The sequence below is a fragment of the Saccostrea echinata genome, unplaced genomic scaffold (assembly GCF_033153115.1).
Source record: "Saccostrea echinata isolate AGI-Se365-2 ecotype Australia unplaced genomic scaffold, CSIRO_AGI_Sech_v1 ptg000056l, whole genome shotgun sequence".
Lineage (NCBI taxonomy): Eukaryota > Metazoa > Mollusca > Bivalvia > Ostreida > Ostreidae > Saccostrea > Saccostrea echinata.
Window position 1 is genome coordinate 4,061,656 of NW_026889805.1, and position 14,107 is coordinate 4,075,762.

The 14,107-nt window shown below is 33.5% G+C and overlaps 1 protein-coding gene across 1 annotated transcript in view; it reads left to right on the forward strand.

The window, feature by feature from the left end:
* Nucleotides 1-14,107, forward strand: part of LOC133173822 (uncharacterized) — a 35,817-nt gene that overhangs the window by 18,669 nt on the left and 3,041 nt on the right. Inside the window, exons 21-36 of the mRNA XM_061308871.1 lie at nucleotides 458-619; nucleotides 1,054-1,189; nucleotides 1,385-1,503; nucleotides 3,799-3,890; nucleotides 4,780-4,939; nucleotides 5,121-5,251; nucleotides 5,754-5,852; nucleotides 6,336-6,602; nucleotides 6,835-7,047; nucleotides 7,637-7,811; nucleotides 8,090-8,248; nucleotides 8,377-8,469; nucleotides 10,314-10,522; nucleotides 11,295-11,456; nucleotides 11,712-11,901; nucleotides 12,449-12,853. Of these exons, the coding sequence (XP_061164855.1) occupies nucleotides 458-619; nucleotides 1,054-1,189; nucleotides 1,385-1,503; nucleotides 3,799-3,890; nucleotides 4,780-4,939; nucleotides 5,121-5,251; nucleotides 5,754-5,852; nucleotides 6,336-6,602; nucleotides 6,835-7,047; nucleotides 7,637-7,811; nucleotides 8,090-8,248; nucleotides 8,377-8,469; nucleotides 10,314-10,522; nucleotides 11,295-11,456; nucleotides 11,712-11,901; nucleotides 12,449-12,853 (2,772 nt within the window). The remainder of the gene's footprint in view (nucleotides 1-457; nucleotides 620-1,053; nucleotides 1,190-1,384; nucleotides 1,504-3,798; nucleotides 3,891-4,779; nucleotides 4,940-5,120; nucleotides 5,252-5,753; nucleotides 5,853-6,335; nucleotides 6,603-6,834; nucleotides 7,048-7,636; nucleotides 7,812-8,089; nucleotides 8,249-8,376; nucleotides 8,470-10,313; nucleotides 10,523-11,294; nucleotides 11,457-11,711; nucleotides 11,902-12,448; nucleotides 12,854-14,107) is intronic.

The window sequence follows — 14,107 nt, forward strand, 5'->3', positions numbered from 1 at the left end:
GTGGGCGACGGCTGTGGATACTATTTTCTCAAGGAAAATACCCCCTAAAATGAGTTATTTTAAGCCTTTTTCTGCTTAATACTTAGAAAAATACGAAATTAATGATGCCATATTTGCAGAATGGTCCTCCTCCATGCCATATTCTTTCATGAATTATAACACTCATATACTCAACTCATATTTATGCCAATTTCAACACTTTTTGAAAACATTAAATTTTTAGGGCACAATAAAGCCAAAACTGTACCTTCTTCTTTATCAAATTAACATCCTCATTCAAAAAAAAATAAAGAGGAAAAAAATCTTTTGAAAATGTTCTGAAAAACAGCAGCTGGCCCATGCATGGAGCCTATTGTTGTACATAATGATGGAATAAAAATAAAATTTCGTTTTCAATAGATATATTTAAAAAACATCAGCAAATAGTTTTATAATATGCAGTAAAATATTATTAAAGAGAAGGAGATAGACAGAAGTGTGATTGTATTTCTGACGGACGGAATGGACTCTAGTCTCTATGGAACCAATCAGGTTCAAGAAGAGTGGTTCCAAACTCTAATGGGAAGTCTGAAGGAGGTGACCTCACCATATACCATTCACACAGTGGGATTTTCTAAAGGTTATTTGCCTCATTGTGTTGTGCCCATTAATTACCAAAGAGTGAATTAATTGTGTTTGTTTTTTTGTTGAGTATAAAAATGATATTATTCTGGTCTTGCCAATTTGCTTTACATTGTATTTGAATGATAGACAGATTATGAAAGATTTTAACATGGAAAGGAACTCCAGATTTTAACAGATAAAACAGATTTTTTTTAATGGACTTTGAGCTTGAATACTGTTTGTTATCTCCATATTATCTCCATATTTCATTCAAATACTGTGAAATCACATATTTTTGAAAACCATGAAAAAAAAAACCCTACGAATAATATTGATTTCATGGTACATTGTCAGAATTTTTTTTTCACTTATTGAACATTAAAATTTTGTTCCCCAAAGCAGAACCTCAAGGCATAATGTAAGCTTTAATATCAAATAATTTATTGTCAGAACATCACTATAATTTCCTGAAGAAGTTGACAGAGCAGGGATCTGGTGAGGGACTGTTCCGATACTGTGAACCAAAGGACGGGCCGACAGTCCTGAGAGACAAACTCCAGGAACTGTTTGATTTTGTTCTCAGCAAGTATGTCTCAGTTGTTAATGAACATTATACTGTTTCTTGAAATATACATTAAATTTATTTTGTAGTTTATCATTAAGTTTTTATGGAATTAAAAAATATACTTGAATTATCCACTGAAAATTGAGCTCTGTCAGAATTTGACTTCAGTGTATTCTATATGCTTTAAAAATTCACATGATTCTTCAAAATTTGTAGTGCCACTGCACCAATGAAAGTTAATGTCTCAATACCAGGAACCAATCAGATTTTGGAGGGAGGAACAACAAAAAATACTGCCACATATTTAGGGGAGATAACTACGGATGAAACCTCAGGTATAGCATTTATGCAGATTATCAGCCATAGTTTCCATTTTTGAGGACCTAAAATTTAACCAAACTGTGTTTAGTATAGCTTTTCAGTTTGAATAAACGTAATGGATATCATTCAATGATAAACTTCAGCTACATCATCAAGGTCATCTCTATACAAAACTTCATGGGAAAATGTCATCTGCTAGTGACATTATGTAAGCATTGAATATGTAACAGGAAAGGAGAAAATGTAGGGCTGGACCGGGAATCGAACCCGAGACCCCTGCATCACTAGTCAGGTGTTCTACTGACTGAGCTACCTAGGCCCATATCCACGGCCCAAACCGTTACATTCCTCCCTCCTTAAATTGTCTTTGCCCTTGAAGACACAACCCAAGTTCTTATTAGCCCCTGGCAGGACTTTCACCTGCAAGTCCAGGGGTGGTCAACAGCACCAAATCTGTAACAGGAAAGGAGAAAATGTAGGGCTGGACTGGGAATCGAACCCGGGACCCCTGAATCACTAGTCAGGTGCTCTACCGACTGAGCTATCCAGGTGGATATCCAAGGCCCAAACAATTACAGATACTTGATTTTGGATGTTTTCGGTACTATAACAGCACCTGGGCTGACAAATTGAAAACCACGTGTTAGAGCTGTCTGATATTTTGTCAGCACGGATGGGTGCTGATATAGGATTGTCGACATCCAAAAATAAGAATTTAATGCTTATATTTACATTCTCTAATTTTTTCTCTTCGTTAAACTTTATTATGAATTTAGTGCTTTCAGAACTGATGTGCTTAATAGATGTACATGTAAGAGACGTTGTGATGTGGAAAGTCAAATAATGCAAGTGAATATTGCAAGGGAATAGGGAACAAATTAAATGTACAGTTGTTATATTTTTACAATAATATAATTGGGTAATTGTTTTTGATTAAACTGAGTCTAAAGAATATACATTTTGGTGTTCCTAGAGTGTTGAAAATGCATATAGTTCTTACTGTGTATTCTTAGTCAGTGACAAGGTTTCGTGCGTGTTATAGGGTATTGAATGTTGTAGATTTCCAGTGGATTTTATAAAGAAAATTACAATGAATGTAAATACTGAAGCATTGTATGTAAATTTAGGATGTTCAACGTGTCATAAAATGCATGGGTGTGCTGACAAATTGAATTTCGTGACACGTTGAACATCCGAAATTTATAACTCAATGCTTATGTTTACGGTACATTTTTAAATTTCATGGTAGATTGATAAAATATTGTTTCTTTGAGTACCAGTATATTATGCCTGTTTAAATGATACACACCACATTTGTACAGCTAAATTGAAGGCACAGTTAATGTTGTTCAGTGTGAACATGAAATTTTGATTTTCACTTGGGATGTTGCACTTGCACGGCATTCATCATTTGTGATATCAAAATACAAGTCATAACAATCTTTTGACCTCCCATCCATGTTATGGTGTAATATTTACATCACTGAATATTATTTCCTTAATTTCTTATGAAAACCATTGTTTATCAGTCAGTAAACAACACTAAGCAAGCCACCTGCATAGATTTTTTGAGCAAATTTAGGCTCTTCCATCAATTATGCATACCATGACATACACATCTGTAATACAATATTTAACATCCTTAATTTTACTTTAAATGTTTTTTTTATACAGATATAAATATAAATAATAAAATGTTTTTCTTTCTTTGTTAGTATGGGAATTAACGTGGCTGCTTATGCAGGTTATGTATTTTTTCTGCAATGGCTGTGACATTAATTCCCTTACTAATAACCAAAGAAAGCATTTTATTGCTTAATTGAATGCTGAAGATTTCTACACGCTTTATCAGGAAAATACATTTATGTAGAGTGTAAAAATACTGGGAACATGATTGAAACCATGTATACTTCACAAATTCTGTATTTCAACAAAATAGCAGCAAGTATACTGTAGATTCCTTATTTTCCGTGAGTATTTATTGTCGCAAAATGGCTCTTTAACGTCAAATCACGAGAACAATAATCCATGAGTGGAAGGGTGATCAAGAGATTTTACATGGATTTCAGCACCTTAAAAATAAAAGCGAGTAATTTTATTTCGCGAGTGTATGGAGTGGTGCTTCTCGCAAAATTACAGGATAATTAATTCCTCGCATATATTTAGGAATCTACAGTAAGCAATGGAAGAAATCAGATACATGTACACATGTATATCATTGCATCTATTTAGATGAAGTTTAAGTTCTTTGTGGAATATTTATGTATATAAAGTTTATAGGATTAAACACTTGAGTTTGTTATTTGAAGGGAAGAGAGAGCTGGGACTGGATCTGTGGATTTTTGTCTGTGATCCCAATACAACTGATCTGACAATAAACGTAGAGATGACAGTGTTAGAGGTATATATAGATCCCAATACAACTGATCTGACAATAAACGTAGAGATGACAGTGTTAGAGGTATATATAGATCCCAATACAACTGATCTGACAATAAACGTTGAGATGGCAGTGTTAGAGGTATATATAGATCCCAATACAACTGATCTGACAATAAACGTAGAGATGACAGTGTTAGAGGTATATATAGTTCCCAATATAGCTGATCTGACAATTAACATAGAGATGACATTGTTATAGGTATATAGAGATCCCAATACAACTGATCTGACAATAAACGTAGAGATGGCATTGTTAGAGGTATATATAGATCCCAATACAACTGATCTGACAATAAATGTAGAGATGAATGTTAGAGGTATATATGGATCCAAATACAACTGATCTGACAATAAACGTAGAGATGACAGTGTTAGAGGTATATATAGATCCCAATACAACTGATCTGACAATAAACGTAGAGATGACAGTGTTAGAGGTATATATAGATCCCAATACAACTGATCTGACAATAAATGTAGAGATGAGTGTTAGAGGTATATGTGGATCCAAATACAACTGATCTGACAATAAACATAGAGATGACAGTGTTAGAGGTATATATAGATCCCAATATAACTGATCTGACAATAAACATAGAGATGACAGTGTTAGAGGTATATATAGATCCCTGGCCAATACAACTGATCTGACAATAAACGTAGAGATGACAGTGTTAGAGGTATGTGTAAGATTTGTCTTTAGGTCAGCAAAAAGTGAAATTTTGAAGTTGATAATCTAAATTCAAAGACATGAACAATGAAAAGCTAGTTCCAAAATTTTATAAATCCATTCTGTAGCATAGAAGCCATTGAATTCAAACAATTGTTTTCCATTAAATCTGCCACAGAATGAGCAGGTAGAGAAAGTTTTGGTTCCATGTGAAGTTACCATGACAACAAGGCAGGTTATAGATGCTCAGGAGAAGGTCATGTGGAACGTGAAGGTTCTACAGAGAAATTGTGATGTTCTGTCAGCAGCTATAGGAAAAGCCATTAATGACGGAAATGGTGGGTCATTTACTTTATCTTACTTTATTTGTTTATTTACTGCATGTGTTTAGTACAGTCTGTTATCATTTTAAAAGAAAACACTCATATGATACTAAAAGAAAAATTACTACAATATAGAGGGAAAAAAAGATCATTTACTAAGATAAACATATGACATGACAATATTTAATATTTTCAGTGAAAGATAACATGACAAGTCGAGTGGATAAACTACAAGAGAGAGTGTCTCGAGTTCCACTCTTCAAACGCGAGTTTGACAAAGAAATAAGGGAGGGCATGAAAGTTCATCTTGATGATATAAAAACAAAGGTGAGAGTTCTGTTACATAAATGGTAATGTTCGAATCATTTTTTGCAGCTTATATGGTGTTATTATGTATGTGCACATGCATATAAATGGAATAATGTGCACGCCTTATCTGACAAAGAGCATTGTAATATGCAAAAATAAAATTCTGAATGAAGTAAAAATCATAGTCTGAAGCTATTTATGCAAGTTTTTTTTTTATTATTTCCATGCCATGCTTGCAAGTATGATCAATAATTATACATGTTGCAGCTTTATTGTTCATGGCTGGTTTTAACCATATCATTGCAAGCCTGTTTAAAATAAAGAGCCCTTTTAGTGAATCCCATATGTCTCTTCTGTGCATCATGCAAAAAGTACAACCCACCAGGGATACCAAACAGATTTATTCAGATTCAGCAAAAGTTTGCAAATGAGCTATATAAAAATCCTCTTTGCAAGTGAATACATACTTTTGAATAAGAATTTAAGGAAATTGCTAATTTTTGTGTCTTTTTACTTTTAGATTAATCATATGAGAACAGTACTGGCAGAGTATGCTCGAGGAAACACTCAATCTGTGCAGATGTTGGCTCGAGCTCATGACATGAGGTATCAGGCAAAGGTATATTTATTTCTCTTCTCCTATATAAAACTTAGTACCAATCACATACATGTACTTGAAATCCCATGACGTTGTACCTGTAAATCCATGAAGTTGTGCTTTTTATCCCATTATAAGTTGTATTTCTAATCCCATTAAGTTGTACCTGTATCCCATTAAGTTGTACCTGTAATCCCATTAAGTTGTACCTGTAATCCCATTAAGTTGTACCTGTATCCCATTAAGTTGTACCTGTATCCCATTAAGTTGTACCTGTAATCCCATTAAGTTGTACCTGTATCCCATTAAGTTGTACCTGTAATCCCATTAAGTTGTACCTGTAATCCCATTAAGTTGTACCTGTATCCCATTAAGTTGTACCTGTAATCCTATTAAGTTGTACCTGTAATCCCATTAAGTTGTACCTGTAATCCCATTAAGTTAAGATTAAATTAAAAATTTAACATCATCAGGAATAAAGTGAATTGACCATACTTTTTTTAGTTTTCAAAATCCAGAAGACAGAGGATTCTAGACAAGCGAGTGGCCAAGAACATGCCTAATCTACAGACTGCTCAGTCCCAGCTTGACCAGCTCATCTTAAATCATCAGGAAATAGAACAGATGTCTAGTTCAGCCAAAGAATTCTTTGTTTGCTCACTGTCTCTCAACAATATCAGGGATGTTTTACTGGACTCTGACAAAGATGATGCCATTGGATTTGGCCTGGCTGTTCGCAGACAAGAACATGTGCTTGATGCCCCAACACTTGTGAGTTCACTATAGCATGCACTTTAGAGTTTGCGCTAAAAAATGTTTGATATTTTTTTAACCTCAGGAAATCTTTCTTTGAAGACATGATAAATTTGAACATTTGTTTAACATTCTCTGTAAATTTGTTAATATTTGATGTATTTAATTCTGTCATGTCTATAAGTATGAACATGTATATGTATATCAGTGTCATTTTTAAAAAAAAACAATGTGTGGTTATATTGCACAGGTAGAACTTCACTCTATTAGTGGAACACTTGTGAGCAGGAGTGCCATGTTGGATGCTCTCGAGTATAAGATTAACTGTTCAGGACAACTTAAAGCTCATGGTGGGTTTGATTTCACTCAACCACTAGGTGTCACCACTGTTGGCCAGTCAAGAGAACCAATCAATGCTTGGCTCCCTCTGTACTGCACCAGACAACATTGGGAGAGAGTTAAGGTAAGAGTTCTGCTGTAGCTTCTAGATATATGCAAGGAACATAGACGACTGTTTTTCGATGGCACAAAATCCTCGCGCCGACAATAAATCACCCAAGTCTTTCTCCTCACTCCTTCCTTAGGAAAACTAAAAAAACTCAACCCACTTCCCTTCTTCTGGCGGCTAACACACCCGTACGCAGCACAAAACACCATTATTTACCGTTATCTGTAATCCGTTAACAGGATAATTGCCTTAATTGGTTTGTTTGTCGATTAGATTACAACATGGCTAACAGCTGTTTTCACACGAAGGTCGCATATGACGTCACACATAATGGCGCGTAAAATCGAGAAAGAAAATATGCATATCGGAAGATTTGAATTTTGTTGCTTTCAAACTCAAAAACTTTGCAAATTAATTCCTTTAAATAATATTTTTATTTATTTGTAAACACATAGAATGAATTTCGCATAAAAAAATGAAGTTTTAAGTGACATGTGATAAGTCCTTTAAAAGAAAATTTGAAGTGGTGGAAATATTTTTGTGAGGTTGCTCACAGAACCTCTAGTAAATGTTTGCAATTTTCCTGTTTTTTTTTTTGTGACAGGTATTACTAAAGCCATCACTAGGATATTTCTGTACTTTAGACCCCCTGGGTTATGACTTTCAGCAGATGGATGTTATGTTTATGGTTTTGGGGTCAATGGTAGGAGGACTCACTGACACCAAGTCCAGCGACCAACAGCTGAAGATGATATTCTGCTTCCTTCAAACTTGTCAAGGTGAGATGATCTTGTTTTTCATCAAGGTCATTTAAAAGTAAGATGTACTGCAAATGAAATTTAATATTTGTCAAACATTTTCTTTAAGTGGTTTTCTTAAATTTGATTTTGATTGATTGTGACAATATTGTTAATTAACTCATATAAAGTGAGAGCTTACATCCTGAACTTGTTTTATCTGCAAGTGTATGAAATATAATTATTGTTTGAATTGAGAGTTTAAACTAACTATAATTGCTATATAGGATACCTTTAAAGGATGTTATTTGCTGTTACAGCCTGCATTCAAGAGTTTTCACTGGAAAACAGACTTACCGAGGCTGTCAATAAATTCCTCACCTCACCTGAAGATAGAATGAAACATAAACTTCCAAATCTCTACACCATGATTGGTTATGTTCTCTCATTGCCAGCTGACACCATCAGAACTGTTATAGGTATGTTATTTCTTTATCCACATCAACTGTTATCTTAGTCTTATTTTAATCTTTGAGTGATTGACATGCTTTCTCTTAAACAGAAGGAGAAGAGTGTCTGAGAAAATTCTGGCTTGCCGTGGTAACAGAATGTACACGGAGAGGGGCGTCACGGATTCTTAGAGAAATTAACTCCAATATCACTCATGGATTGGTTGATTTGATTTTACATGGAAACAAAGGTGAAAATTGAAACAGAATCATTTGGAAAAATTATTTAAGTATGGAGCATGGAACCAGCTAGACTATAATCATGTTGCTACAGTGCCCACTGTCCAATCTGACAACTGTGCAATCCGGCACACTGGACTTTCCGACTTCATATTTTATTCCCCAAAATTTCTTTAAATTTTATATAGAACAAAACACTGTATATTCCGACCACTGTACATTCCGAATTCCGGCGCTTTTTTGTCATCAAAACTAGATAATTACATTATGATTTCACCTGGGTAATCCGACATAATTACACGGGTGTTCCGTAATTAGCCGCAGGCCAGGTGACATGAATACCCCGTTTGGCCACAAGATTGGTTTACTTAGAAAGTAGTTAATTACATGTAAGTTTGAAAGTGTTTATGTTAGCTTTAAATGATCAGTTTTTAAATTAAAAAATTAGGCAATCAATTCTCTTTGTTGTTATCAGTTTTATTCTCGCATTTAAGAAATAGCATCCACGCGACAGAAAATAAAAAGAGTACATGATATTTTGATTCCATTAAGATTTTTAGCTTGAAATTAAAATCAAACATGCAGTCAGTCCTTCATAAAGCCATGTCCCGAAAAAAAAAAAAGAGTATGGCGAACGTAACATGTAGACAATACACAAGTTGAATGGTACATCTTGTCTAAAATAAAAAGTTTCATTTCAGGGTTAATATACACTGAATTAAGCAAGGCTGTGCACATAAAGGATTTGCCAGAAGCAAAAATACCACTTAAAGTTGCCCATTAAATTTTAAAATATTACGATTGTTTGATAAAAATCACAATGTTTTAGAGTTACGTCCGGTTTGTATATATATATATATATACACTGAATTAAGCAAGGCTGTGCACATAAAGGATTTTCCGGAAGCAAAAATACCGCTTTAAGTTGCCCATTAAATTTTAAAATATTACGATTGTTTGATAAAAATCACAATGTTTTAGAGTTAGGTCCGGTTTGTATGAAAAGTCGCGTGACAGTATTAATAGCACAGTCTATGTTGAGAAGTAAACAGTAGAGAAAATTCGGAGAGAAATGTAGTGTAGAAAAAAAAATAATACCACTGTGTAAAGAAGGTACATGTAAACGAAATATTTACTTAACCATCTACTGCTTTAGTAAAATGCTAAAAATTAAATTGCAACATCTCGAAGTGAATGGCAGTTCCATCTGTTTTGTCCATTTAAAAAACAAACATCGTGTATTACTACAGAGTTTATACTAATGCTCAAAGAAATGCTAATTAACGAAGGTATATTTTATACAACAAAGAAACACACAATTATCAAACATTTTGACAATTAAATACACGTGTACTCTAAACCTAATGAAAAATTGTTTTTGAAGTCATTTGACACCAATCATAACGCTCAGAAATATTCAACACTGGGTAATCCGACACACTGTCTAATCCGACATTGATTTTATTTCCCGCAGCATGTCGGATAAGACAGGTTTCACTGTATTTTAATTTTGATGGCTAAGATGCCTAGATACCTATAAATGAAGTCTGTGTGAAAATGTCATAATGGTACCTCTCCTTTTTGTAAAAGATCTGAATGAAAATTGTACAATTTAGTCAAGCTAGCTTAGTTCATGATATGTGGTTCCTTGTGTTTGTTTCTGAATAATTCAGTGAACATGCAGTGTTCTGCCAATTCCTAATAATAGAATTTCTGTTAATGCATATCCTGAAACTATTTCAACATGCTGTGTGTTTCAATTAAATTAAGAATTTTCATACTGCAGAGAAATATTGTCTGAATCAGTAGAGCTTCAGTTTCATCAGTGACTTCTAGATACAATTTCTTTTAACAGACAAGGACGTGGTAGATGAGAAAACTGCATACAAAGACCTTGTAAAATGTCTCTACTCTGAAATCAATAATAAAAAAGATTTACCCCTGACAAAAGTATTTGATCCACGAGAGGGACTCACGATTGATGACAGTATGACAAAGAAGTACGACGAAAAAATGGATCAGACAATGGAAGTGTGGGCTCAAGCAGAGCTAGATATTATTAGAGTATGTCACACTATAATGCTATAATTTATTAAGTTGTTAAAAGTAAATGGAAGTGTAGGCACAGGCAGAGCTTGATATCATAAGAGCATGTCACGTTTTGATTTTGTTTTGGTATGATGACTGATTAATCCAATGCTTATTAAAATGATTTTATCTGTAATGATGACAAATTCCTGACAGAAAATAGGGCTAAAAAATTCAAGTAGTATACAGTACTGGGATAACTTTGAGACAAATTATTGTTGGATATGGAATATTACATTTATTTAACAGGAACATAAAAATTGAACAGTTTTGAGAGTTGTCTACCTTGGCTAAGGTTCACCCCTAATCAATTGTCTTGGCTTTTGAATTTTTTTGCATGGATTGGTTAGAGATTTTTTTATGTCAAATATTTTAACTTTTATCTATTTTCGAAAAGCAACAATTTGCCAAAGAACAATTTAATTAATTTTGTTTTAAGACAAACATTATGTTTCTCTCTCTCATTTTATACTGCTATATCTTGAAATTTCAATAATTTTAATAAGACACAGTGGGTTGTTTAAAAGTTTATTGAAAATGACATAAGGAGCCCTATAGGATCAATTCATATTGTCTGTCTCTCTGTCAACACTTTTGTTGTGACATGATAATCAAACAGTTTTATTTTTTCAAATTTTGTACATATTAGTAGTTTACATTGTACTTGGAAGATCAACACCTATACAATTTGCGGTCATGTCACTCTATCTGCATTATTTTTTAATTAAATTTATTTTTAAAACTGAAGAACAAAAATCAAACCAAAAAAGTGAATGCTGCCAGAAAAGCTGTAGAACAGTGGCAACAGGAAGGGCGAGCAGCAGTGGTGGTGGATCCAGTGACTGAGTCAGGATGTGGGGTGGATGATCCATGTGTACTGACAAATTCAAAGCTACAACATTTGACAAAGGTTAGGAAGTATTCTTTACACCATATTATTTCTAAACTAATTGTCATATGTACATATAACTTGCAAGTTTCTTAGATCTAGTCTGTTAAAACAAAAGAATTAAATAAAGATAAATTTAATCCATATCCTTTTGATGTATATTATATTTATGTAGCCAACAGATTAACTATTTTAAACATTTTGTATGCCCAGGTATGGGTGAAGTTGACACCAGTTGCATAATGATTCACTATTTTTATCATTTTCTTTTTTCAGATGATCAAGACTTTCTCCAGTCAGTCTAAGCCTTCATTATCTAGTTTTCTGGGTTGTATGGCTTTTATTGAGTTCTGGCTGTTACAATCCAAAGATTTATCAGAAATGGACCTAAATGATGGACTCCCACCAGAAGGTTGGATTGAGATGGCCAAAGAGGCAGTGAAAAAGGTCTACACCTGTGCTAATGGTTGGTATCCTTCAGGAGTTTATCAGGAACTCAAGTACTTTGTGAGATTGAAAGTTTAAAAATTCTTTTTCTCTTGTTATAAATTGGCTGTAAGTTTTCTGATTCATTACATGAGCACATATGGGGCATTTGTTATAGAAATATATAGCACCATTTTGAAATTTAATTTGATTTAGAAGAAAAGTAGGGTCAGATTAGATTCTTTTCTGTCCAGTCTTTGATGAATTACTGTTGTAAAATATTCATAATTCACTATTTCCCACATGCAGATTTCAATGTAAGTTTACTTTTGCACAGAAACTTTTTATAAATAAATTTATCTTAACCTCACTGTCAAAAACATGTGAGTAATATTCTATACTATTACTCTTCATAATAAAACTACATTTTCACAATAACCTTGTATGAAATAAAAAAATGTTAAAGTATTGTTCACTACTAGTTTTAATCATTCCATTTTTTTCTTCTTGATTAGGAAAATCACTTATTTACATAAAAGAAAGACAACTCGTATGAATTTTATTGACCATTAAAATTTTGTTTACAGAACAAGTGAAGTGTTTTATGACTGAGAGTGAGGATGAGGATCTCCTGGTTGTCAAGGAAACTGTGAGTTCTGAGACAGCATCAGTTCCAGGAGGGTCTGTGAGTGATAGTCAGTGCACAACAAAAAGGGATGATGATGTAGATGATTTCTCTGATGATAATGACAATGGAACAGAGAGTGATTATGACATTGAGGAGGATTTTGATGTTTCACCAAAACCAAGGAAAGTGGAGAATATGGTGCATAAGCATATTTCATTGCCTGTTATATTGACCTTGATTGACCCTGACCTAGATGTGGTTCAGTTGTCAAGGTTACTGATGTGTCAGGTGATAGCCTACCACAGCAACAGTAAAGCCAGAGCAGCCGTGGCAAACAATCAGTATATCAACTTTGCTACAAAAGGTCAGTTTATTGTTCTTAAATGTGCAGTTATATACAAAGTTGTATAGTATTAATAATTTGCTTTATTTTAATCAAATTATATGCCAAAGGGACATAATCTAAAATTGGGGCATTTGAAATACTTTAGAGAACAAATCATCCATAGCTGCTCCAAATTATTAAGCTGGCACTAATTCATTTGTGATTATCTTGGAACAAGGTTAATCCTTTCTTCCTCCTGAGTAAAAGAATTCAATGCAGACATCACACAAAAATATTAAAAAATGGAGTACACACTTCTACTGTGTATATCACTTATGAAAGTTAGAAACAGCTCCAAATGTTGACCTTAATCAGAGTCAGTCTTACCTGCAATGTAATGTCAAATGCTGCCAAGGAACCTTGCAGTAGACATAAAAATAAATACATTTGCATACTGTAGAAGCACAAATTTTCTTGGTGATAAAAGTTTGTTGATTTGTACTCTAAAAAGATTTGTGGGCATTAAATTTCGTTATTTTGAAAGTACCCCTACTCAATTTATAGTCAATTCTTGTGGGATTTAATTTCGTTGATAATTGTTAACAATGAAATAAACAAACTTTAATCCCCCAATGAATATTTCTGCTTTTTCAGTAATTGGTTTGTATATCTCTTTGGATAAGTTCTAAATAAGAGGTCTAAATGCTGTACTTCTAACCAAAGGCATTCAAACATAAAATGTAGGTCGGTTGTAGCATTGAACGCATTCATGAGAGAATTCGGTTTAGCATCCATATACATGTAAATAGGAGTCAGATAAGTATAAAATACATATGTAGGTTGACAGATGCAGCATAGATGCATGCCTGAGATTGAACATCTACAAATTATGTGATTTTTTTTTTTAGATATACCACATGTTAAGTTATGACCAGACTTATTAAATGCTGAATATAACCAGAGTCACTAGATCATGATTTGCAGATTAAGTTTCAAAAACTGTGTACTATGTCTGCAATTTCAATTTTAATACCCTTTGAGAAATAAGACATAAAATACCCTTAACACTGAGATTAGCCTTTTGTTTAATCTGAATCCCAGGAAAATATGGTACAGATAGCATCACTGTGAGTACTTAAATGATGTACTACAAGTTAAGTAGATACCCTTTAATGTAAGCTAGAGATTAAACCTTGAAGTAAATGGAATCGCTGAAGCATAACAGGGTTATCATGTAATCTTCGTTGTAATGATGACAATATAATTTACAATATTACGATATTTCCTTAAGAG